Source organism: Manihot esculenta, chromosome 11, assembly GCF_001659605.2.
Source record: "Manihot esculenta cultivar AM560-2 chromosome 11, M.esculenta_v8, whole genome shotgun sequence".
In the NCBI taxonomy this organism is placed as follows: Eukaryota; Viridiplantae; Streptophyta; class Magnoliopsida; order Malpighiales; family Euphorbiaceae; genus Manihot; species Manihot esculenta.
In genome coordinates, this window is record NC_035171.2 from 8,686,727 (window position 1) to 8,710,865 (window position 24,139).

At 39.8% G+C, this 24,139-nt stretch overlaps 1 protein-coding gene and 1 long non-coding RNA gene across 10 annotated transcripts; one reads left to right on the plus strand and one right to left on the minus strand.

The window, feature by feature from the left end:
- Nucleotides 1-1,847: 1,847 nt before the first annotated feature.
- LOC110625610 lies at nt 1,848-16,661 on the minus strand. Of its 5 annotated transcripts, none has more exons than XR_002489593.2 (6): nt 16,544-16,661; nt 16,187-16,290; nt 15,920-16,093; nt 15,722-15,833; nt 14,619-14,686; nt 1,848-1,906 (listed from the first exon to the last, which is right to left on the minus strand). It is a non-coding gene; the product is annotated as an uncharacterized LOC110625610 (long non-coding RNA). The 5 variants fall into 5 exon arrangements; XR_006352641.1 differs by lacking the exon at nt 16,544-16,661 and adding an exon at nt 16,407-16,429; XR_002489592.2 differs by having other exon boundaries at nt 15,920-16,290.
- Nucleotides 16,662-16,784: 123 nt separating this feature from the next.
- LOC110626278 lies at nt 16,785-20,120 on the plus strand. 5 transcript variants are annotated; one of them, XM_043961553.1, is made up of 4 exons: nt 16,785-17,122; nt 18,089-18,236; nt 18,339-18,456; nt 18,534-20,120. In XM_043961553.1, exons 2-4 carry the CDS (start codon nt 18,126-18,128, stop codon nt 18,686-18,688), a joined length of 384 nt encoding a protein of 127 aa, XP_043817488.1. In that variant the 5' UTR covers nt 16,785-17,122; nt 18,089-18,125; the 3' UTR covers nt 18,689-20,120. The 5 variants fall into 5 exon arrangements, with proteins under 5 accessions (XP_043817488.1, XP_043817489.1, XP_043817487.1 ...); XM_043961554.1 differs by having other exon boundaries at nt 16,785-17,113; nt 18,084-18,236; XM_043961552.1 differs by having other exon boundaries at nt 16,786-17,127.
- The last annotated feature ends 4,019 nt before the right edge of the window (nt 20,121-24,139 follow it).

A 24,139-nucleotide genomic window follows, 5' to 3' on the forward strand; every position in this document is an offset into this window, starting at 1 on the left:
GTTTAGGCATTTAGGTTTCTGGGACTGTAGGGGCTGCTAGTGGTGGAGGAGGTGCAGCATCCCCTGGGGTAGGGTTTGCTGTATCTGGATGGTAGGGTGGGGGTGGATACATAGGGTACTGTGGGTACGGTGGGTAGAAAGGTGGGTATGGCATCTGAGAGTGATAAGGGTTAAAACTGGGGTAATCCGATGTACCTCCCATCGAATACCCGGGATTTTGTGAAAAGGGTGGGTAGTAAGGTGGCTGAACAAATCCCGAGGCCTGAGTGCCTCCTTAGGACTCTCCCATCCCCTCTTCCGACATACTTACTTCGAGACTGTCGTCCCTCCTCTGATCCATATCCATCTGATCCCCCACATCCTCTGACATATCCCCTTGCACTGTTCCCCTCACTGATCCATATCCATCTGATCCCCCACATCCTCTGACATATCCCCTTGCACTGTTCCCCTCACTGATCTGTTTCTACCCAGATCCAAAGACCTTCTAGGGTCTCTTATTGCTCTTTCTCTGCTGGACCTACTTGACATTGCCCTAGGCAATGCAGGAGGACGGGCATCAGTGCCCTCGTCCTAGGGTGGTACTCCAGTCAATCGTGCAGATCGACGAGTTCCTCTCATCCTGTTTTTCTAAAAAAAGCATACATCACATACAACATTAGCATCAAATGGTTCATGTGCAAACACATGAACCCGCATTACATACATCACATATCGAAGCATATCATTAATGCATATGCATAAAATCATGGCATTTCACATTATCATTCAAGACAGGACTCTTCATCCTATCCTAGTGGACATGATTTTCCTATTGTGCTTGACCTTCTAGAACATCTATGAGCCCGACACTCTAGTTCCGACCATATGAACCTAGGGCTCTGATACCAATCTGTAATGACCCAAAAATCGGACCGCTATAGGCGCTAGAATCCAGGTCGGCTTAAGGCCGTCGGGACCCGTAGCAAGCCAAACATTCATTCTGTAAACCTGCTTAATCCCATACATGATCAACACATACATAAAAAAATTGAACTTTTCTTTCCATTCATTCACCAAACTCAACCTGTGCATGCACTCTACATAGTCATAATCATCAACCCACATTGGAGTCCTCAACAATGCTCCAATGGGGTAACATACATACATTAAGTTTGGTTTTCAATAATCATCATTAAACATTTGAGATCATGTACTAAAAAGGGATTGGCAACATACTATGGTCAAGCACAACTCTAAACTTCCATAAGCATCATTACATAACATTTCAATACTTTACTTTTACATTACAACATATTCATGTCCACAGCTAGCTATTACATAAAACAAAACTCTACTCCTGCTGACCTCCTGGTCTACCCTGTACCTGCAAACCTGAGGGTTAAGGGAGAGGGGTGAGCTATAAAGCCCAATGAGCGGAATAATAACATATTCAATTTATATTTCATGCTTTCGTGAAATGCAACACATCACAAATAAATCACATCAAGGATGGACTTGTCACCAATAGTCCTCAACATAGTCCAATCATGCCAGGGGCGTAGAATGGGCCTCACTGGTCTTTCTCTTACCATAGCATAACATAACATAACATTCCAAGGTGCCAGGGGCGTAGAATGGGCCTCACTGGTCTTCCGTACCGTATCATCATCATACCATAGCATACGAGGACTAAAGGGTCATCCAACATCCATCCACATCAACATCAATTTATGCAATTCAACATATTCGTGAATTCTAATGCAAACAACCTAGTATATCTCATGGCATACGTGATGCATGTATCATGCTCTAAGTTCATTTACTTTAAAACATAAAAGTTTATTCCACTCACCTCTGGCTGAAGCTCTAATGACTCTGAAGCAGCTATCTCACTGCTGAGGTCCTCGGTTCCTCGGGTCCGAACCTACACTGGTGGACTCAAATGAGGGACCAAACATCCATGAACATGACTCTAAAATACTCCCCAAAAACTCCCTAAAACACCTTAAAACAATCATAGAAATCATGCAAAGGAGGACTGAACAGGGAACTTTCGGCGGTAGGTTCGGCGGCCGAAAGGCCCTCCAGAGCCGAAAGTTATGCACCTTCGGCGACACTTTCGACGGCCGAAGGTTTCCTCCAGAGACGAAACTCATGCATGTTCGGCGGCACCTTCGGCGGCCGAAACTCCCTTCCAGAGCCAAAAGTCCACTTTCGGGGGCAGGGTTCGGCAGCCGATACATGCTACCAAAGGCAGGTTCGGCGGCCGAAAGAGCCTTCGGCTGCCGAACCTGAGTTCTTCCCAAAAGGGCAGAAACTCAGCTCAACATGCATAAACGCCTCCCAACTCATTCAATCATGCATTTTCCTATTCTACAACATGCATACTCAAGCATACAAGCTCCTAGGGGCTTCAAACTATCCTAAACCCTATCTACAACACATCAAACATGCATATCCAACATACATTGTTCATAAACGCACAGTAAACCCATAAACTCCATATAAACCTACACATGCACTTCTACCCCAAGAAACTTCATAAAACTTACTTAAAATATTAAAGGAACTATGGATCTACTCTTACCTCTTGAAGAACGAGAGGAGAGACGATCCAACTTGGAGATGGGAGAGATCTCAACTCTTTGGTCTCCAAGCTTCCAAAACTCGCTCTTTTGTTCAAATATCTTCAAATCAATGTAAAGCTTGTTAAAACATGAATGATCGAAGGAAAAAACATCTAAAATGAACCATGGGAGAGCAAGAACTCACCGTGGCTGAAAATGGGGAGAAAACTCGCCCGTTTCGGCCATGGAGCTCTTATATAGGGGCTGGCAGACCACCTTTCGGCAGCCTAAAGTGCCTCCAAAACTCATGCAAGTTCGGCGGCCGAACCTCATGTTCGGCCGCCGAACCTTTGAAACTTTCGGAAGCCTAACTTGTAATACCCGGCTAGACTCCGGTATCGGAATTCCTACCGCCCGGTGGAATCTCGGATGTGGGAAACCTCTAGAAGGGTAAAAGCATGTTTTCATAAATGTTTTAATGTATTTTATGGTTTTAAGCAAAAAGGAAATTAAGTTTTAAATGAAAAAGACCAAGGAGACATTTCCAGGTTCGGCCGCCGAACCTCAAGTTCGGCCGCCGAACGTGGGATGATTTAGGGGGCAAGTTAGGCTTCCGAACTTGCATTAGTTTTTGAGGCACCTTAGGCTGCCGAAAGGTGGTCTGCCAGCCTCTATATAAGAGCTCCATGGCCGAAACGGGCGAGTTTTCTCCCCATTTTTTGCCACGGTTAGTTCTTACCCTCCCATGATTCATTTTAGATGTTTTTCCTTCGATCTTTCATGTTTTAACAAGCTTTATGTTGATTTGAAGATATTTGAACAAAAGAGCGAGTTTTGGAAGCTTGAAGACCAAAGAGTTGAGATCTCTTCCATCTCCAAGTTGGATCGTCTCTCCTCTCGTTCTTCAAGAGGTAAGAGTAGATCCATAGTTCCTTTAATGTTTTAAGTAAGTTTTATGAAGTTTCTTGGGGTAGAAATGCATGTGTAGGTTTATGTGGAGTTTATGGGTTTACTGTGCGTTTATGGACAATATATATTGGTTATGCATATTTGATGTGTTGTAGATGGGGTTTAAGATAGTTTGAAACTCCTAGGAGCTTGTATGCCTGAGTATGCATGTTGTAGAATAGGAGAATGCATGATTGAATGAGTTGGGAGGCGTTTATGCATGGAGAGGCTGAGTTTCTGCCCTTTTGGGAAGAACTCAGGTTCGGCAGCCGAAGGTTCTTTCGGCCGCCGAACCTGCCTTTGGCAGCATGTATCGACTGCCGAACCCTGCCCCCGAAAGTAGACTTTCGGCTTTGCCTTGAAGCATGGACATGATGTAATGTAAAAAGTATGATATAAAAATGTTATGTAATGATGCTTATGGAAGTTTAGAGTTGTGCTTGACCATAGTATTATGTTAATCCCTTTCTAGTACATGATCTTAATGTTTAATGATGATGATTGTAAACCAGACTTAATTTATGTTATGTCACCCCATTGGAGCATTGATGAGGACTCCAAGGTGGAGTTAATGTTTATGTTTATGAATAGTGCATGCACAGGTTGAGTTTGGTGAATGAATGGAAAGAAAAGTTCAAAATGTTTACGTATGTGTTGATCATGTATGGGATTAAGCAGGTTCACAGGATGAATGTTTGGCTTGCTACGGGTCCCGGCGGCCTTAAGCCGATCTGGATTCTAGCGCCGGTAGCAGTCCGATTTTCGGGTCGTTACAGATTGGTATCAGAGCCCTAGGTTCATATGGTCGGACCTAGAGTTTCGGACTCATAGATGTTTTAGAAGGTCAAGCACAATAGGAAAATCATGTCCACTAGGATAGGATGTAGAGTCCTGTCTTGAATGATGATGTGAAATGCCATGATTATATGCATGTGCATTAATGATATGCTATGTATGTGATGTATGTGATGCGGGGTCATGTGTTTGCACATGAACCATTTGATGCTAATGTCCTATGTGATGTATGTTGTTTTTTAGAAAAAACAAGATGAGAGGAACTCGTCGATCTGCACGATTGACTGGAGTACCACCCCAGGACGAGGGCACTGATGCCCGTCCTCCTACATTGCCTAGGGCAATGTCAAGTAGGTCCAGCAGAGAAAAGCAGTAAGGGACCCTAGAAGGTCTTTGGATCTGGATAGAAGCAGATCAGTGAAGGGAACTGTGCAAAGGGATATGTTAGAGGATGTGGGGGATCAGATGGATGTGGATCAGAGGAGGGATGGCAGTCTCGGAGTAAGTATGTTAGAAGAGGGAATGGGAGAGTCCTAAGGAGGCACTCAGGCCTCGGGATTTGTTCAGCCACCTTACTACCCACCCTTTTCACATAATCCCGGGTATTCGATGGAGGTACATCGGATTACCCCAGTTTTAATCCTTATCACTCTCAGATGCCATACCCACCTTTCTACCCACCGTACCCACAGTACCCTATGTATCCACCCCCACCCTACCATCCAGGTACAGCAAACCCTACCCCAGGGGATGCTGCACCTCCTCCACCACCACCAGCCCCTACTGTTCCAGAAACCCAAATGCCTAAACCTAGCTCATCTGGGGGGAGCAAGGTCAAGATGACCGATTACATGAAGCTGGGTGCTCCCCAGTTTGAAACCGGTGATGGCCCATTTGTGTACCTTGAGAGGGTCAAGACAATTACAGATGAGATAGGAGCTGATGACAATAGAGCCATTGAAATGGCTTGGTTCACACTAAAATGCAAGAAGGCCCGTGAGTGGTTCATGAACTATGTGAACCCGAGATTGGACAGCCTATCATGGGAGGAGTTTGCAAATGAGTTTGCAGGATGGGCTTTCCCTGACAGTTCAAGAGAATTGAAGATGATTGAGTTCGAACAGCTGAGGCAGACGGATGAGATGAGTGTGGATGAGTTCACAGACAGGTTTTTGGAGCTGTTGCCGTTTGCCGGGCAAAATCTAGATACAAATTAGAAAAAGTCAAGGAGGTATATCATGAAGCTCCATTCCAGGTATTCCTCCTTGATTCAGTCAGCAGAGAGGGAGAGTTTCCATGCCATAGTAGATATGGCTCGGAGGATGGAGGCTAATGCAATCATCGAAGGGAAAGTCAAGCAGTCAGTGGCACAGCCTTCTGGTTCCAAGACCCCAGGTGGGGGAAGGATGGACTCTTCTTCTCTGAGTTCAGCTAGTAAGAGGTGGGGCAACACCACCAAGAAGCCAAAGAAGAACAAGTTCTGGAATAAGATCAAGTCTGGTCTGGGATTAGGAAGTGGTTCGAGCTCAGGTGTAGATAATGCAGTATGCAAGAAGTGTGGAAAGCCGCACAAAGGAGTATGTATGGTTGGGACGACAGCCTGCTTCAGATGTGGGCCACATGGCACGAGAGTGTCCTAGGGCAGCTTTTGTGGCACAGTCTCAGCAGACAGCTTCTGGTAGTGTGGCTCAGCCAATAGCTCCAGCCGCGACTCAGGCTAGTGGCAGAGGCCGGGGGAAAGGGGCAGCCTCTTCTTCAGCGGGTTTCAGGGGTGAAGGTCCATCAGCTCCAGCACGGATCTTCACCATGACTCAGCAGGAGGCAAACACATCCAACACCGTGGTGTCAGGTAATCTCATCATTGGTTGTTCTGATGTGTATACATTAATGGACCCTGGTGCATCTCATTCTTTCATTGCTCCGAGGGCCGTCGAGAGGTTGGGATTGATGGTCTCTGGGTTAGAGTGTCCCCTATGGGTCAGTGGACCCAAGTGTGACCCGTCAGTGATAGAGTCAGTCTGCCAGTATAGTCCAGTTTTTGTTGAGGGAAGATGTCTTTCTGCCGACCTTGTGGTTCTAGATTTGACAGATTTTGACGTCATTTTAGGGATGGATTGGCTATCTACCCATGGTGCTACCTTGGATTGCAGAGACAAGGTAGTCAGGTTCAGATGTCAGGATGGGTCAGAGGTTGTCTTCAGAGGAGACAGGGGGAGTACACCTAAAGGTTTGATATCAGCCCTTCAGGCTCGTAGGCTACTCAGGAGGGGTTGTCAGGGTTTTCTAGCTCATGTGAAAGAGCTGGATAGTCATGTCAGAGAGCCCGCCTCAGTGCCAGTAGTCAGAGAATTCTTAGATGTTTTTCTAGACGAGCTGCCAGGTTTACCACCCGCTAGGGAGATAGAGTTTGAAATTGAATTGATGCCTGGAACCAGACCGATCTCTATTCCTCCCTACAGGATGGCACCAGTAGAATTGAAGGAGCTTAAAGAGCAGTTGCAAGAGTTGGTAGATAGAGGATTCATCCGACCGAGTACCTCACCTTGGGGTGCTCCAGTGCTATTTGTGAAAAAGAAGGATGGATCTCTCAGACTTTGTATCGACTACAGGCAGTTGAACAAGGTCACTACCAAGAATAAGTACCCGTTGCTAAGGATCGACGATCTATTCGACCAGCTAGCAGGAGCAGGTTGTTTCTCCAAGATAGATCTGAGATCAGGGTACCATCAGCTGAGGATAAGGGAAGAGGATGTACTGAAGACAGCATTCAGGACTAGATATGGGCATTATGAGTTGCTTGTGATGCCGTTCGAGTTAACCAATGCCCCTGCAGTATTCATGGATCTCATGAACAGAGTGTTTAGCCAGTACCTGGATCACTTTGTTATTGTCTTCATAAATGATATCTTAGTGTATTCCAGGAATGCAGAGGAGCATGCCCATCGTCTGAGGTTAGTTCTGCAGACCTTGAGGGAACATGGCTTGTATGCCAAGTTCTCCAAGTGTGAGTTCTGGCTGAGGAGCATCTCTTTCTTGGGGCATGTGGTGTCAGAAAATGGAATCGAGGTAGACCCCAAGAAAGTGGAAACTGTAGCTAACTGGCCTAGACCCACCACAGTGACAGAGACCAAGAGCTTCTTGGGTTTGGCAGGTTACTACAGGAGGTTCGTTCAGGACTTCTCTAAGATTGCAGCTCCCATGACCAGATTGACTAAGAAGAACCAGAGGTTCGTGTGGACCGACCAGTGTGAAGAGAGCTTTGAGGAGTTAAAGAAGAGGTTGACTTCAGCACCGATGTTAGCTCTGTCGACTAGTAATGAGGACTTCACAGTCTTTTGCGATGCATCCCGTGTGGGACTGGGTTGTGTGCTAATGCAGAATGAAAGGGTGATTGCTTATGCTTCTAGACAGCTAAAGAAGCACGAGTTGAATTACCCTACACATGACCTAGAGATGGCAGCGGTGATCTTTGCACTCAAGATGTGGAGGCACTACCTTTATGGGGTTAAATGTGAGATCTTCACAGATCATAAAAGCCTGCAGTACATCCTGAGTCAGAGGAAGCTGAATATGAGGCAGAGAAGATGGGTAGAACTGCTCAGTGACTATGATTGCAAGATCCAGTACCATCCGGGTAAAGCGAATATTGTGGCAGACGCCATAAGCTGGAAATCACTTGGCAGTTTATCCCAGTGGTGAGGCAATTTTTCGAGCTCATGAATGAAGGTCTACAGTTGGAGTTGTCTGGTACAGGTGCTTTGATTGCCCAGATGAGAGTGGCACCCGTGTTTCTGGAGCAGGTGGCTCAGAAACAGCATGAGGACCCAGAGTTAGTGAAGATTGCCAGGACTGTTCAGTCAGGCAAAGATAGTGAGTTCAGATTTGACAGCAAGGGGATCCTCCGCTATGGAAACAGATTGTGTGTACCAGATGACGTAGGGCTGAAGGGAGACATTATGAGAGAGGCTCATAATGCCAGATACAGTGTTCACCCTGGAGCCACCAAAATGTATCAAGATCTGAAGAAAGTGTATTGGTGGCCAGCTATGAAGAGAGAAGTGGCACATTTTGTATCAACCTTTATGGGGTTAAATGTGAGATCTTCACAGATCATAAAAGCCTGCAGTACATCCTGAGTCAGAGGGAGCTGAATATGAGGCAGAGAAGATGGGTAGAACTGCTCAGTGACTATGATTGCAAGATCCAGTACCATCCGGGTAAGGCGAATGTTGTGGCAGACGCCTTAAGCCAGAAATCACTTGGCAGTTTATCCCATATTTCAGCAGAGAGGAGGCCAGTGGTGAGGCAGTTTTTCGAGCTCATGAATGAAGGTCTACAGTTGGAGTTATCTGGTACAGGTGCTTTGATTGCCCAGATGAGAGTGGCACCCGTGTTTCTGGAGCAGGTGGCTCAGAAACAACATGAGGACCCAGAGTTAGTGAAGATTGCCAGGACTGTTCAGTCAGGCAAAGATAGTGAGTTCAGATTTGACAGCAAGGGGATCCTCCGCTATGGAAACAGATTGTGTGTACCAGATGACGTAGGGCTGAAGGGAGACATTATGAGAGAGGCTCAGAATGCCAGATACAGTGTTCACCCTGGAGCCACCAAGATGTATCAAGATCTGAAGAAAGTGTATTGGTGGCCAGCTATGAAGAGAGAAGTGGCACAGTTTGTGTCAGCCTGCGAAGTATGTCAGAGGGTGAAGCTGGAACATCAGAAGCTGGCTGGAATGCTTAACCCACTACCTATTCCAGAGTGGAAATGGGAGAATATAGCTATGGACTTCGTGGTGGGGTTACCGGCAACGTCCAACAGATTGGACTCTATATGGGTGATTGTAGACAGACTCACCAAATCTGCTCACTTCATCCCTGTCAGGAGTGGCTATTCTGTGGACAAGTTGGCGCAGGTGTATGTTGATGAGATCGTCAGGCTGCATGGGGTTCCTGTTTCAATAGTGTCTGATAGAGGGCCACAGTTCACCTCCAGGTCTTGACGGAGTCTGCAGAACGCTATGGGTACCAGGTTGGATTTTAGCACTGCTTTCCATCCTCAGACGGACGGACAATCAAAGAGGACCATCCAGACAATAGAGATATGCTCAGAATGTGTGTGCTGGATTTTGGCGGTTCTTGGAGGCAGCATCTACCTTTAGTGGAGTTTGCCTACAATAACAGCCATCATGCCAGCATAGGGATGGCCCCATATGAAGCTTTGTATGGAAGGAAGTGCAGGTCGCCTGTCTGTTGGGAAGAAGTTGGAGAAAAGGCCTTGGCAGGGCCTGAGCTAGTAGAGATCACCAGCAGAGTTATGATCAAGATTGCTGCAAGCAGGCAGAAGAGTTATGCAGATATCTGCAAAAGGCAAGTAGAGTTTCAGGAGGGGGATTTGGTATTGCTCAAGGTGTCTCCAATGAAAGGGGTGATTCGGTTTGGGAAGAAAGGTAAGCTAGCTCCACGGTACATTGGGCCCTTTGAGATCTTGCAAAAGATTGGGAATGTATCGTATAAGCTAGATTTACCTGCTTCAATGGAGAGAATCCATCCGGTTTTTCATGTTTCCATGTTAAGGAAGTTCGTGTCAGATCCGGGCAAGGTTCTTAGTGAGCCTGATGTGGAGATCCAAGAGGATCTCACCTATGTTGAACAGCCAGTACGAATCCTAGACACCCAGATCAGAAAGCTAAGGAACAAGGAAATCCCGATGGTGAAAGTCCTTTGGAATCACCACAACATCAAAGAGTGTACTTGGGAGACACGGGAGTCCATGCTCCAGCAATATCTCTTCTAAGGTGAGTTTTTATGTGCTTTTGTATGAATGTTTATGTTTTATGCTATACCATGTGTTTGTTTGGTGAGCATTCGGGAACAAATATTCTTAAAGGGGGGAAGAATGTAATACCCGGCTAGACTCCGGTATCGGAATTCCTACCGCCCGGTGGAATCTCGGATGTCGAAAACCTCTAGAAGGGTAAAAGCATGTTTTCATAAATATTTTAATGTATTTTATGGTTTTAAGCAAAAAGGAAATTGAGTTTTAAATGAAAAAGACCAAGGAGACATTTTCAGGTTCGGCCGCCGAACCTCAAGTTCGGCAGCCGAACGTGGGATGGTTTAGGGGGGCAAGTTAGGCTTCCGAAAGTTTCAAAGGTTCGGCCGCCGAACTTGCATGAGTTTTGGAGGCACCTTAGGCTGCCGAAAGGTGGTCTGCCAGCCCCTATATAAGAGCTCCATGGCCGAAACGGGCGAGTTTTCTCCCCATTTTCGGCCACGGTGAGTTCTTACTCTCCCATGGTTCATTTTAGATGTTTTTCCTTCGATCTTTCATGTTTTAACAAGCTTTATGTTGATTTGAAGATATTTGAACAAAAGAGCGAGTTTTGGAAGCTTGGAGACCAAAGAGTTGAGATCTCTCCCATCTCCAAGTTGGATCGTCTCTCCTCTCGTTCTTCAAGAGGTAGGAGTAGATCCATAGTTCCTTTAATGTTTTAAGTAAGTTTTATGAAGTTTCTTGGGGTAGAAATGCATGTGTAGGTTTATGTAGAGTTTATGTGTTTACTGTGCGTTTATGGACAATGTATGTTAGTTATGCATGTTTGATGTGTTGTAGATGGGGTTTAAGATAGTTTGAAACCCCTAGGAGCTTGTATGCCTGAGTATGCATGTTGTAGAATAGGAGAATGCATGATTGAATGAGTTGGGAGGCGTTTATGCATGGAGAGGCTGAGTTTCTGCCCTTTTGGGAAGAACTCAGGTTCGGCAGCCGAAGGTTCTTTCGGCCGCCGAACTTGCCTTTGGCAGCATGTATCGGCTGCCGAACCCTGCCCCCGAAAGTAGACTTTCGGCTCTGGAAGGGAGTTTCGGCCGCCGAAGGTGCCACCGAACATGCATGAGTTTCGTCTCTGGAGGGAACCTTCGACCGCCGAAAGTGCCGCCGAAGGTATGCATGACTTTCGGCTCTGGAGGGCCTTTCGGCCGCCGACCCTACTGCCGAAAGTGCCCTGTTCAGCCCTCCTTTGCATGATTTATGTGATCGTTTTAAGGTGTTTTAGGGGGTTTTGGAGAGTATTTTAGAGTCATGTTTATGTATGTTAGGTCCCTCATTTGAGTCCACCTGTGTAGGTTCGGATCCGAGGAACCGAGGCCCCAGCAGTGAGTTCAGCTGCTTCTGAGTCTGTTAGAGCTTCAGCCAGAGGTGAGTGGAATAACTCTTTATGTTTTAAAGTAATTAAATCAATTTTTAGCATGATTCACGCATCATGAATGCCATGAGATATATATTAGGTTGTTTGCATTAGAATTCACGAATATGTTGCATTGCATAATATGTTGTTGATGTGGATGGATATTGGATGATCCATAGCCCTCAATATATGATGTGATGATATGATATGTACGGTACGGAATGGAAGACCAGTGGGGACCCATTCTACGTTCGCTGGCACCATGTAAGAGAAAGACCAGGACCCATTCTACGTTCTGGCACTTTGGAATTATGTAGAGGGCTAATAGTGACAAGTTCATCCTTTATGTGATATGTTTGTGATGTGATGCATTTCATGAAAGCATATGTTTTAAAATTAATATTATTCTATTCTGCTCACTGGGCTTTATAGCTCACCCCTCTCCCTTAACCCCCAGGTTTGCAGGTACAGGGTAGACCAGGAGGTCAGCAGGAGTAGAGTTATATTATTGTAATAACTAGATGTGGACATGGACATGATGTAATGTAAAAGTATGATATAAAAATGTTATGTAATGATGCTTATGGAAGTTTAGAGTTGTGCTTGACTCATAGTATTATGTTAATCCCTTTCTAGTACATGATCTTAATGTTTAATGATGATGATTGTAAACCAGACTTAATTTATGTTATGTCACCCCATTGAAGCATTGATGAGGACTCCAAGGTGGGATTAATGTTTATGTTTATGAATAGTGCATGCACAGGTTGAGTTTGGTGAATGAATGGAAAGAAAAGTTCAAAATTTTTACGTATGTGTTGATCATGTATGGGATTAAGCAGGTTCACAGGATGAATGTTTGGCTTGCTACGGGTCCCGGCGGCCATAAGCCGATCTGGATTCTAGCGCCGGTAGCGGTCCGATTTTCGAGTCGTTATATAACTTGCCCCCCTAAACCATCCCACGTTCGGCGGCCGAACGTGGGAATGTCTCCTTGGTCTTTTTCTTTTAAAACTCAATTTCCTTTTTGCTTAAAACCATAAGATACATTAAAACATTTTATAAAAATATGATTTTACCCTTCTAGAGGTTTCCGACATCCGAGATTCCATCGGACGGTAGGAATTCTGATACTGGAGTCTAGTCGGGTATTACATTTATGTTTATGTGTGATCATGTATGGGATTAAACAGGTTTACAGGATGTATGTTAGGCTTGCTACGGGTCCTGGCGGCCTTAAGCCGATCTGGATCCTAGCGCCGGTAGCGGTCCGATTTCCGGGTCGTTACAACCACAATGGATGAAGATCCATCCAATACTTCATGTGAGCATACTAAAGTCATACCATGCAGATGAGTCAGATGATAGCAGAAACAAACCCTCAAGATCAGCCATTTCATGAGTAGCACCAGTGCATCAAGGCGTTGAGAAAATCCTAGTTGAACAAGTTGTTAAGACCATCAAGTGAGGATCCTTACAAAGAATATCTTGTCAAATGGAAAAGTCTGAATATATAAGAAACCAATTAGGAGAAAGAGTCAAGCCTCTAGCAGTATTCACAGAAACGAGATGAGATTTTTCAACGAGGACGTCGACCGTACAAGTGGGGGAGAGTGTTAGGGATCTAGAAATGAGATGAGATTTTTAAGAAACAAGATGGGTAGAAATTAGTATGAAATAATAGTATCAAAAGGGTGGTGTAATTCATTTTCATGTATCAAAAGGGAGTGTCATTTTAGATATATTGATATATCCTCCTGCCACAGTTAACTTATTTCTAAGGCTCTTTAGAGAAGAGTGACTAATTAGCCACCAGTGAGGGCTGGGCCAACGCCCACGCTAAGCCTAGCTGGCCACCGTAAGCCTATTGAGTCACAGTGTTGTGTATGCTTTGTCCCAGGTTTTTCTTTTATGATGACCATATTAGAGCTTTGTCCAGTGCTATGTTTGAACCTAAGGCTCTCATACTGAGTTTTGATTCACAAGATGTAATATTCATATATGTTTTTAAGATTATATCAAATGTTACAGAATGTACAATAAGCTTGCTACAGGCTTTGATAACCTTAAGTCGATTTGAATTCTAGCTCAAGTAGCAGTTGGATTTCCGATTTGTTATTTGGTGGTTCCCTTGCCATGTCATTCCGATTTGTTATTTGGTGGTTCCCTAGCCATGTCATCCTCTCTCCTGCTTTTGTATTCTTGGGCAGCTACCATTACTTCATTATTTTCTACATTTGGTAAGATGGGTGCTGTTAGGATTTGTGGTAGGTTCATCTATTGAGGCGTCACAAGACCTCTTTGTTGCATAATCTATTTCATCAACATTATGTGGTCTGCTGAAGCTAAAGTGACATAGTTTGTAGGTCCTGCTTTGAGATCAGAGTTTGTGGGATGGTGTTTAAAAGTTATGAGATTATTTGCTAATGGTCTAGGACATTATGGGTGTTGTAAAGTTAGGTGGAGCCTTGGGTAATAAGCGTTTCCACATTTTGATTTTCATTTCCAGTCGAGGTAGGTTGCCAATAAAGGATGCCAATTATATCTGGGATTTGAAGGTTAACGAAATAGCTACACGTGGACTAATTCAAGTTTTGAGGTAGTTATTAACTTAGTAAATGGGGGTAGTAATGGAGTGGAGTTTAAAATCTCTTCCCTCAATGAAGGAAGAGGTATATGTATGTACAAAAATACTTGGGACATGTCCTTTTTTAGTGGACAATTGTAACCATGGTCAAAAATTTTTCAGTCGGCATATTAACAATGAGTAGTTAATTCATTTAATGTTTAACCGACTAAAACCATTTATCTCAAAACATGCGCATTTAAAAACTATTCAAGATTCTTTTGAGTCCTGAATGTAAATGTTTTCGGTCTAGATGTAGATGCCCTATCTATCTCAACACCTACTTAGCTCTTGTCTGACCACATGAACAGTGTCCACGTGAGAGGGGTATATTTATGTTATTAAATTAGTACATTTTTCTTTTTGTATTAAGACCACATCGAGAACATCTATTTACATCATCAAAATTATATTCTTCAATCAGACAATGAGAATACTCTTCATTCAAAAAAGATCCTTTAAAAAAATGCAAAAGCCCATGACTAACAAAACATTCAAGAATAGAGAAATGTACCTTTTGGTTTGTAGCCAGTTTCGTGGTGGTGGGCTGTATTCAATCTCAAAAACTAATTCAGATATCACCTGTAACAAAGAATTATCTATTTTAATCTTTAAAATAGGTTATCTTTAAATAGGTTTCGGTGATTCATAAGCCAAGTTTGAATGACGCAGCAAGTTATAGATGCAGATTCTGAAAAATAAATAGAGATATACTTGTCAAGTCTTCATTAAAATAGGTTTCATAAAATGTAGATTATGAAACAATTAACATTCTATCACCGGACCAACATAGCCCAGAAATAATTAATACTGTATCTAGATTCTGTAATTTGGCAATGGCATTTCACACTGCTTTGTGGTTTCATTTTACAATAAGAACACCATTTTGCCATGTCAGTTATTTTAGCATCCAGTAATATCATCATTTTAGACATTTAATGGTAGACCATGCCCAAAACATTCAACAAATAAAAAACATAATGAAAATGTAATAATAGCAGAGCATTCTCCATGGGACCTTGGGATTCATTGTACTAGCACTAACAGTTCTATGATGTATAAGTTCACACTCCAGAAACTGTTGCTGAACTTTATGACAACGAGATGAGAGAGATAATATGAGAGACTCCCAAGTCTCAACTGAGACTCTCATTAGAATTTTCGGTAAAGCAATTTCTGTCTTGGTAAGTCAATCCTCAGTAGCAAAGTTAACTATTTGGAATTTAAACTTCTTTTCTATCTTTCAAGTTATCAGTTTCCAGTCTCAACAAGAACGGGATGGAACAGCCAAAATATTTGAAATTTAACGTCAGTTTCAGATATTGGACCTCGGAATTTTCTAATTTTCTTTGGAATTTCTACCATGTTTAGTGGACAACTACGACAAAATATTTCCATTATTCAATCAATTAGTAATCTTGCAGCAGAATGAAAAGAAAAGAAGAAATTAATCCCAAAGCCATGACAGTTGTAAATTTCTATGATGAATTTAGGAGCAGTGAAGTAAGAATTGAAATCACTCACCATTTGTCGGAGCAGAACTTGAATATGTCCATGACAGTTGTAAATTTCTATGATGAATTTAGGAGCAGTGAAGTAAGAATTGAAATCACTCACCATGTGTCGGAGCAGAACTTGAATATGTTCCTCTCGAATCTTGGCAAGGGAGACGGAACCCTACAGTTGTGAACTCATCTTGAAGTCATCGACATCAATTCTGTTTTTAAACCTGCAATAAGAAAACAGAACATCAGCAATTCATTTCCATGAAAAAAAAAAAAACAGTTTTCAATTTAATATTATGGAAGAACTCACTTTGGAAAAAAAAATCTGTGTTTTTTCCATGCGGCAAGAGAGAAATGCTTTTCCCTCAAGATCCAGAGCAAAGGAAATACGTGTTTGTTTTTCCTTTTCTTGTACTTCAAAAGCTTCAGCTGCTTTTCATTTCCAGATTCTTACATTTCTTCTCTTGAATAATGCAGTATAAATCTGCAAAAATTGGCCAATCAACATCGAATCCTCTCAACAAATTTACGTCGCAAATTAAGAAGCTCACTCATCGTAAGAGTTTTCTCCTATCACCTGGTTTCCCCCCAAAAAGGTGGACTCCAACTTCAAGAGGAAAATCAAAATGCTGCAGGTTGCCGCATGTATAGAGCAACGCATTTCTGAACTGAGCATCAAATCTGCAAGAAGCAAACAGAAGATTAGCTATTCATTTCCAAATATTAAACTGGTTTCCATACAAAAAAGGTGGACTCCAACTTCAAGAGGAAAATCAAAATGCTGCAGGTCGCCGTACGCATATAGCAACAAATTTCTGAAGCATATAGCAACAAATTTCTGAACTGATCATTAACTCTGCAAGAAGCAAACAGAAGATGCTATTCATCTCCAAATATTAACTGGTTTCCAATCTAAAATTCTGGAAGAACTCACTGCATTTCCTTTTGCAGATTTAGTGATGCTGTGTTTTTTCATTTTGGTAAGGGAAGAAAAGGCGGAGAGAGATAGAGAGAGATAGAGAGAGAATGATTATATTCTTTTAAAATGTTTAACGTTTAGTGATTGTTTTATAACGGCTTCTAGATAGGAGATAGCCGTTGGGAGATAACCGTTTACTGAGAGAGAGAATGATCATTAAAGAGAGAATGATTATTTCTTTCAAAATGTTAGTGTGCATTTTAGATAGGAGATAGCCGTTGGGACATTTTTCAAAAACTCCTATTTTAACGGTTACTTTGCTTTTTAAAAACGTAAAAAACACCAAATACTCAGTTTCGTAACCCAAATTTTGTCATTCATACATCTCTCCTGCACTTCATTTCTTTAATCATTTGGGTCCGTAATTCTTTCCTTGAGAGCTATCCGAAAGGTTTAATCTGGCAATGGATCTTGGATGCCTCAGACTTGGGTTGCGTCTCTCTGTGTTAGATAAGCACAGCACTGAAATCGCTGTTGATTCTCAAACGCAAGAACGCGATATCCGCGAAACTGCAGCTTCAGCTAGTAAGACTGGAAAGGCACATCTTCCACTTCCTTACAGCTTCTCGAATTATAGTTACTTGTTAACGATTTTTCCTGTTTTGATTGATTTTGTTTTGGTTCGACTAAATTGCAAACCCGCAATTTCAAGAAATAGTGTTTGTACTTCTTTTATTTCTTCAGAATCAATTCAAATCCTTCTAGCCCCTCTTCTAGTTTAGCTCTTTTTTTCTGGATAATTACTCTAATTTTTTCTTACTTTGTTTCGAGACTTCAAAGAGCCAAAGCCTAGTGGGGATTTTTGCTCTTTGCTTTTCTTGAGTTTCCAAACGGAATCCAGAAGGCATTGTATTACCTATATTATTGATTGATTGATTTATGAATTACAGATGAAAGATTTAAATTTCGTTGGAGCTAATCCAGAAATTGGGTATTATTTTAATATTTGTTAATTTGTTTTCCATTTAATCAAAACTTAAATCTGAGGATACAAGAAAGTTCTGTGCCCATATGGGAAAACAAGCATTGTGTTCTTAGCAACCCGGAAAAGAAAATTTTGCTGCAACCAGTTCACGGTTGCAATGTACGATGATTATGGTTTTCCAGAATTATAGACACAGATCATGAAATTGGGATGTAGAAAACAATCCCATATAAGTTCAACCACTCGTGAAATTTATTGTCTGGTTTGCTTCTTCACTCTCCAACATGCTATATACAGCAGCTATTTATTGTGTGGATTTTGGAACGAAAAGTAAGAGCCTGTGGTCTATCTGTGAGAATTTCACCTCCAGCCACTTTTTGTTTTAGTTTTTTCTTCATGTAAATTTCTTCTAATATTTTTGGGTAATGCTTTATAATTTCAATGTCCGGGCATTTGAACTTCATATTTGTCTAGTATTATTCTATGTTAAGTGCATAAATGCATCATCCTTCAAAAGCTTCATCTGCATTTGGTTCCATTTCCAGATTTTACATTTCTGTTCTTGAATAGTGCAGAATAGATCGCCAAAAGGGGTTGGCCAATCAACATTGAATGCACTTAACAAATTTACACCACAAATTGCATCGTAAGAGTTCTCCTATCAACTGGTTTCCACGCAAAAAGGTGGACTCCTGCTTGAAGAGGAAAATCAAAATGCTGCAGGTTGCCTTGTGGACCCAAACACATTCCAGTTTTCTTACTTTTCTTCTTGACAGATGCAATTGAATTATGTGATCTTTAAGAAAATTTGTGTAATTGTTCCAGGACAATATATGTCATGAATTTAACTCTGGAGAGAAAAAATTGCAGCAAGGGAAGCAGCATATAGCAATAGAGGCTCGAAAGACTGCATTGGTGGAAGCACCATACTTCTTGCGGCCAGGTAAAATGTCAATGATGTAAAGTATATATGTCTTTCTTTTCTCGTTTTTCGTGTAAATCACTCTATTTTCTCTGCAGGATCCAGAGCAAAGAAGCAGAAGACCCTTGTGCTAAAGGCAGAGAAAAATGCAACTGAAGCTTTTGAAGCAGCTACAGCCATGGATTGCCCCCGGAAGCCTAGTCAAATTGAAACATCTACAATTAATGAGGAAGATCTACCACTCATACTGTGACAGCATCATTTGAAACAGCATTTGAGGTAGATCTGAACTACTGCAGCAGAAAAAATTGCATTTGCTAGGCTTGCTACCGGTCCCCTCCTTTAACAAAGATAAAGTCAAAGAGTTGCTGTGAAAAATAAGTCAAAATCCACATATGGAGGATAATCATCAGGAATTATCTTCAGAACATGAATCATTGTCGGGGTCGGAACTTGAAACAGTATCACAAAATGATGGCTTAAGTGCTCTCTGCGATGACTTTAGTGCTCTACAGTGACAAGACAAAGGAAATGCAAGAAAAGGAGGCAGTCATTGGAAAAGCTTAATATGATAAAACTTGTGGATATTTTGCTTGAGAGGCTCAGATGCTTGAAAGAAGATGAACTTTCTTCTTTGGCCACTATAGTGGCAACTTGTGGATTAAATGCTGCCTTAGCAGAAGTGGAGAGCAGGAAGCTGCATGATCCAGGCACTGCAACTGATTGTACCTCAAATTTTAACATTCCTCGTAGAATGTCTTCTGCGAGTTCAGGAACAATCAGATTCTCAAATCTGGAGCATACGAGAATGAAGCATGCTGAGACAGAACTCCAAGTCTCTATACAAGTTTTTGGTTCAGCACATGTCAAAATTAGAAAGGGACCAGTGCAAGAAGCTAAGAATAGCAAGAGTAATGGATCTGATCTGTACAGGTGATTTAGAGAATAAAGATAAAAATGACAATGGAAAGGTCAATTCAGAAATAGAACATGATCCTCTGCCTGATTTAGGGAGTATTCTTGTGAAGCATTCTTGTGAAGCATTCCTCTAAGCTTGAGAAAGGAGATTGAAGAGGCAAAAAAGAATAAGGGGCAAAATTTTAAATTATATATGGATAGATGCATCTTATTAGTAATTATTTTATTTTATCAAACTTACATTGGTAAAATTTCTGTGGATAATTATTTGGAAAAATCAAACGCATGTGACAATGTATTGCTTATGCTCACATTAAACTTTTTAATTTTCAATTGATATTATTAATAGAAAAATAATTTTGCATTGCTGTTGTGATACCATTTTCTAATTTCATATTTTTTTAAAAAATACATCTGTTTCATAATTTTTTTTAAGAAATATATAAAACAAAGTTTGTAATTATCCGTGTTAATAAGGTTTACGAGGAAAAAAAGTGATGGTCCAATTAGGCAACCCATCAGGCCATGCGGACTCGTCTGACAACCGGCCTGTAATCCTTCCACTGCCAGGAGAGAGAGATGGTCGCTGCTCTGTGAAGCCAGCCTAACGCAGTACCCTCTGCTCTAGGAACCAGGAAAGCCAAGCCTTCGCTTGAGTCCCATGGTTCAACTCCCAGCTTGGAATGGGCAAGCCAGAAATTAGCCAGACCGAATCCAACCATCTGGGCTGGGACAACGTCCCATCACCTCATAGCCCCCACTCGGGTAACAAGCCCACGCTACTGAGCTCGGCAGTCCACAAGCGTTTGCATCGATTCTATCAATTATTCAAAAAAGTTTCTTCTGCCCGATGTGGGATTGAGACTTCATGCAGGAGCAGTCGCCAGTGCCACTAAGCAGCTTGGAACATGTACCATTTCAATACCCATTTTAGAAAAAGCAGTGGGAAGCCATCGAATTCACACGTTTCATGCATGCATTTATTGAAATTTTTTACAAAAAGAAAAAGAAAAATCGCTTAAAAATTCATCTCTATAAATAACTACCTGCATGGCATAGGAGTGGAACAAGGAAATAAACCCAAACCCTTGTATTTTTTTTCTCCAATAAGGTTAATTTTATTTTTTTTATTAAATATATTTATAATTTTGTATTATAATCAAATAAATTTAAACATATTAAAATATTAATATTTCACTATATTTATAATATCTTGATTTCTTTTTTTATAAAACTTGTGATAAGTTAATTTTTAAAATTTTTTTTATGAAAAGCTATACGGTAATAAATTTAAATTTAAAAGTGCTCATAAAATTTAACAATCCAATTGCTTTACCACTTTGAGGATCATTATTTCCATTTTTATTAATATATTTAAAAACATAATAAAAATAAATGTATCAAATTAATTAATAACATCTAACAACTCAATTGTTTTATTCTTTTGTGGATCATTATTTTTATTTTTATTAATATATTCAAAAATATCAATCACTGATAAAAATAAATATATCAAATTAATTAATATATTATAATGAGAATTCGAACAAGTATTTTCTGACATCTTTATTGTCATTTTTAGGTTTAAACCTTATCTAATTGCTATTTCTTCAATTCCAATCCTTTCGATTACTTTTCCTCTTTTATTTTCCTTAAACATATCTTTCTTTTACAAAAACCTCCAATAATACTGTACAAAAATGCAATAGTATTAAAAAAATATTTATACGTAAATGTTTTTTAATAATAGCAATAAGTGTGAGTTGAAATTGATGAACAAAACAATGGATATAATAAACACTAGAATTCTCTCTTAAAACCAAACTCTTAAACTCATTAAATTCCCCTCGCATAATACTAGCTCCATCATATCCTTAACCCCTCAAACTTGAAACACTCAAACTATGAGTAGATAATAAAAACTCTATAATTTTTTTAAGTGCATTGCACAATACCAAAAATCTTTCAACAACACATCAAAATTTATTAACATAACGAATAACAATTTTCATTTGCACTTTCATGATATATCCCGACACATCAACTGAAATGGAAAATAAATCATCCCCTAAATCTCTAATTATAGCCTTTGTTGTTTCAAGTCCACATACATGGTATCTTTTTGAACAGAAAGAGTTATGAGTTTCAAATTCTCGAGAGCATTTTTTAACACTGCATTATTAATTTTTTCATTATATGAAGCTAATACCTTCGTCAATTCAATAAAATTTCATGGATTTAATGATTGTTCAGACTCATTATTTCCTCGAAAAGCCAAATCTTGCATCAAGAGATAACGGGAGATAAATAATCAGTGCATTTAATCTACAACAATACTTAATTTTTGACTTTTCTAATTGTTTTAAAATAGATTCTTCAATGTGTTAGACTTGATTCATTAAATCTTGACAAGCTAGACAATATCTATTATGCTCGCCATTATGGTCTCCTACATATTCTCTCAATTTTTCCTTTTATCTCCAATTAGTAAAAATTTCGATAACAAAACTATCATAACCCTTTTCACTACGTCCAAATAAAAAAATATAACAATATAAATAATATGTAACATCTTTATTTATATTATATTATAACAAACTCCCAAATTTATCAAACCAATACACAATAAATTTTCTATTCCATCTACTCTTTGATGAGATTTATGACAGCGTGGTTGATACAGACCTTTTACTAGGTAAGCTCCGCATACTTGATTTCTAGTATCAGATAAATGCATTATTATGTTAGGCTGAAGTCCTGGATTAGATGGAATTCTCAAGAGTAACTTAGGTGAAATTGATTAAACAAATTGATTCACCAATAATAATGACGATGCATTTATTAATATTTTTTTAAAGAATTGCTTCATCCCTATAATAATACACAGAATTTAAATACATTAATAATTTAATTTAACGTTTATTGTTAAAATTTATTTTTTAAAATATAATATTTATTAATTTATCTAAAGTCATATTTGACTAAAATTTAAATTATTATCCATTAAAAAATATTTAAAATTTATTTAATTTTTCAACATTAACTAGACATAAACTATTACCCATAAAAATATATTTAATATTTACAAAAAAATTTTAATTTTAATTAAATATAAACTATTATCCATAAAAATTATATTTAATATTTACATAATTTTTTAATTTTTATTATACTAAATTATTATCCATAATTACAAAGTTCGTAATTATCCGTGTTAATAAGGTTTACGAGGAAAAAAAAGTGATGGTCCAATTAAGCAACCCATCAGGCCATGCGGACTCGTTTGACAACCGGCCTGTAATCCTTCCACTGCCAGGAGCGAGAGGTGGTCGCTGCTCTGTGAAGCCAGCCTAACGCGGTACCCTCTGCTCTAGGAACCCAGGAGAGCCAAACCTTCGCTCGAGTCCCATGGTTCAACTCCCAGCTTGGAATGGGCAAGCCAGAAATTAGCCAGACCGAATCCAACCATCTGGGCTGGGACAACGTCCCATCACCTCATAGCCCCCACTTGGGTGACAAGCCCGCGCTACTGAGCTCGGCAGTCCGCAAGCGTTTGCATCGATTCTATCAATTATTTAAAAAAATTTCTTCTGCCCGATGTGGGATTGAGACTTCATGCAGGAGCAGTCGCCAGTGCCACTAAGCAGCTTGGAACATGTACCATTTCAATACCCATTTTAGAAAAAGCAGTGGGAAGCCATCGAATTCACACGTTTTCATGGTGATGAACATGCATTTATTGTAATTTTTTACAAAAAGAAAAAGAAAAATCGCATAAAAATTCGTCATCTCAATAAATAAATACCTGCATGGCATAGTAGTGGAACAAGGAAATAAACCCAAACCCTTGTATTTTTTTTTTTTGGCTCCAGTAAGCTTAATTTTTTATTAAATATATCTATAATTTTGTATTATAGTCAAATAAATTCAAACATATTAAAATATTAATATTTTACTATATTTAAATTTATTTAGCCCTTAATTTAAAGATATGAACATATATAATTAAAAAATTAAAATTGAACTTATATAGTCTTGGTAAAAAGTATAGAGTCAAATTTGAATTTGTGGGTATATTATACAATTTTAATATAATTATATATTTATATGTACTATTATTATTATTATTATTTACAATTATAACTAATACTTTTTATATACTTACCTGTTCTTAATAATTTTATTAATTGTAAATACATCAGATCATTTTATCATACTGAGCTATAGTTTTTTTTAATTATAATTACTAGTGTATTACTATGTTTTAATATATTTAATAATTTATTACATATATACTTCAGCTATAACTAAAATATATATTAAATGTTGATTGATACCACCATCTTTATTTTTCTTTTTAAAAAAAAACTGTAAATATATTAAGAAGGGAAAATTACTTTTTAGTCCCTGAGATTTAACGTAATTAACACTTCTGTCCCTCTATTTTGGAGACCCAACACTTAAATCCCTCACTTTCTTTTCTGTCCAAATTCGTAGTCCTTCCGTCCAAAATAGCCATTTGGAACACGTGAATTGACAAAATTAACTCTCACTAAAAATCCCGCTATTTCAAAATCATAAAATTCAAACCCAAATACCTCTTCTTCTTCTTCTTATTCTTCTTCTTCTTCTTCTTCCTACCCTTTCTGCAACTTCTTCTTCTTCTTCTTCTTCTTCTTCTTCTTCTTCTTCTTCTTCTTCTTCTTCTTCTTCCTACCCTTTTTGCAACTTCTTCTTCTTCTTCTTCTTCTACAACTGGAAAAAACATGAAAGAAAAAAAAAAAAG

What these genes read in the sequence shown, in the direction of transcription:
- LOC110626278 (XM_043961553.1), top strand. Translation starts at nt 18,126, where the DNA reads ATGCACTTAACAAATTTACACCACAAATTGCATCGTAAGAGTTCTCCT. An exon ending in GGAAAATCAAAATGCTGCAG is followed by an intron (nt 18,237 to 18,338) that starts GTTGCCTTGTGG and finishes TAATTGTTCCAG; the next exon opens with GACAATATATGTCATGAATT. An exon ending in ACCATACTTCTTGCGGCCAG is followed by an intron (nt 18,457 to 18,533) that starts GTAAAATGTCAA and finishes TTTTCTCTGCAG; the next exon opens with GATCCAGAGCAAAGAAGCAG.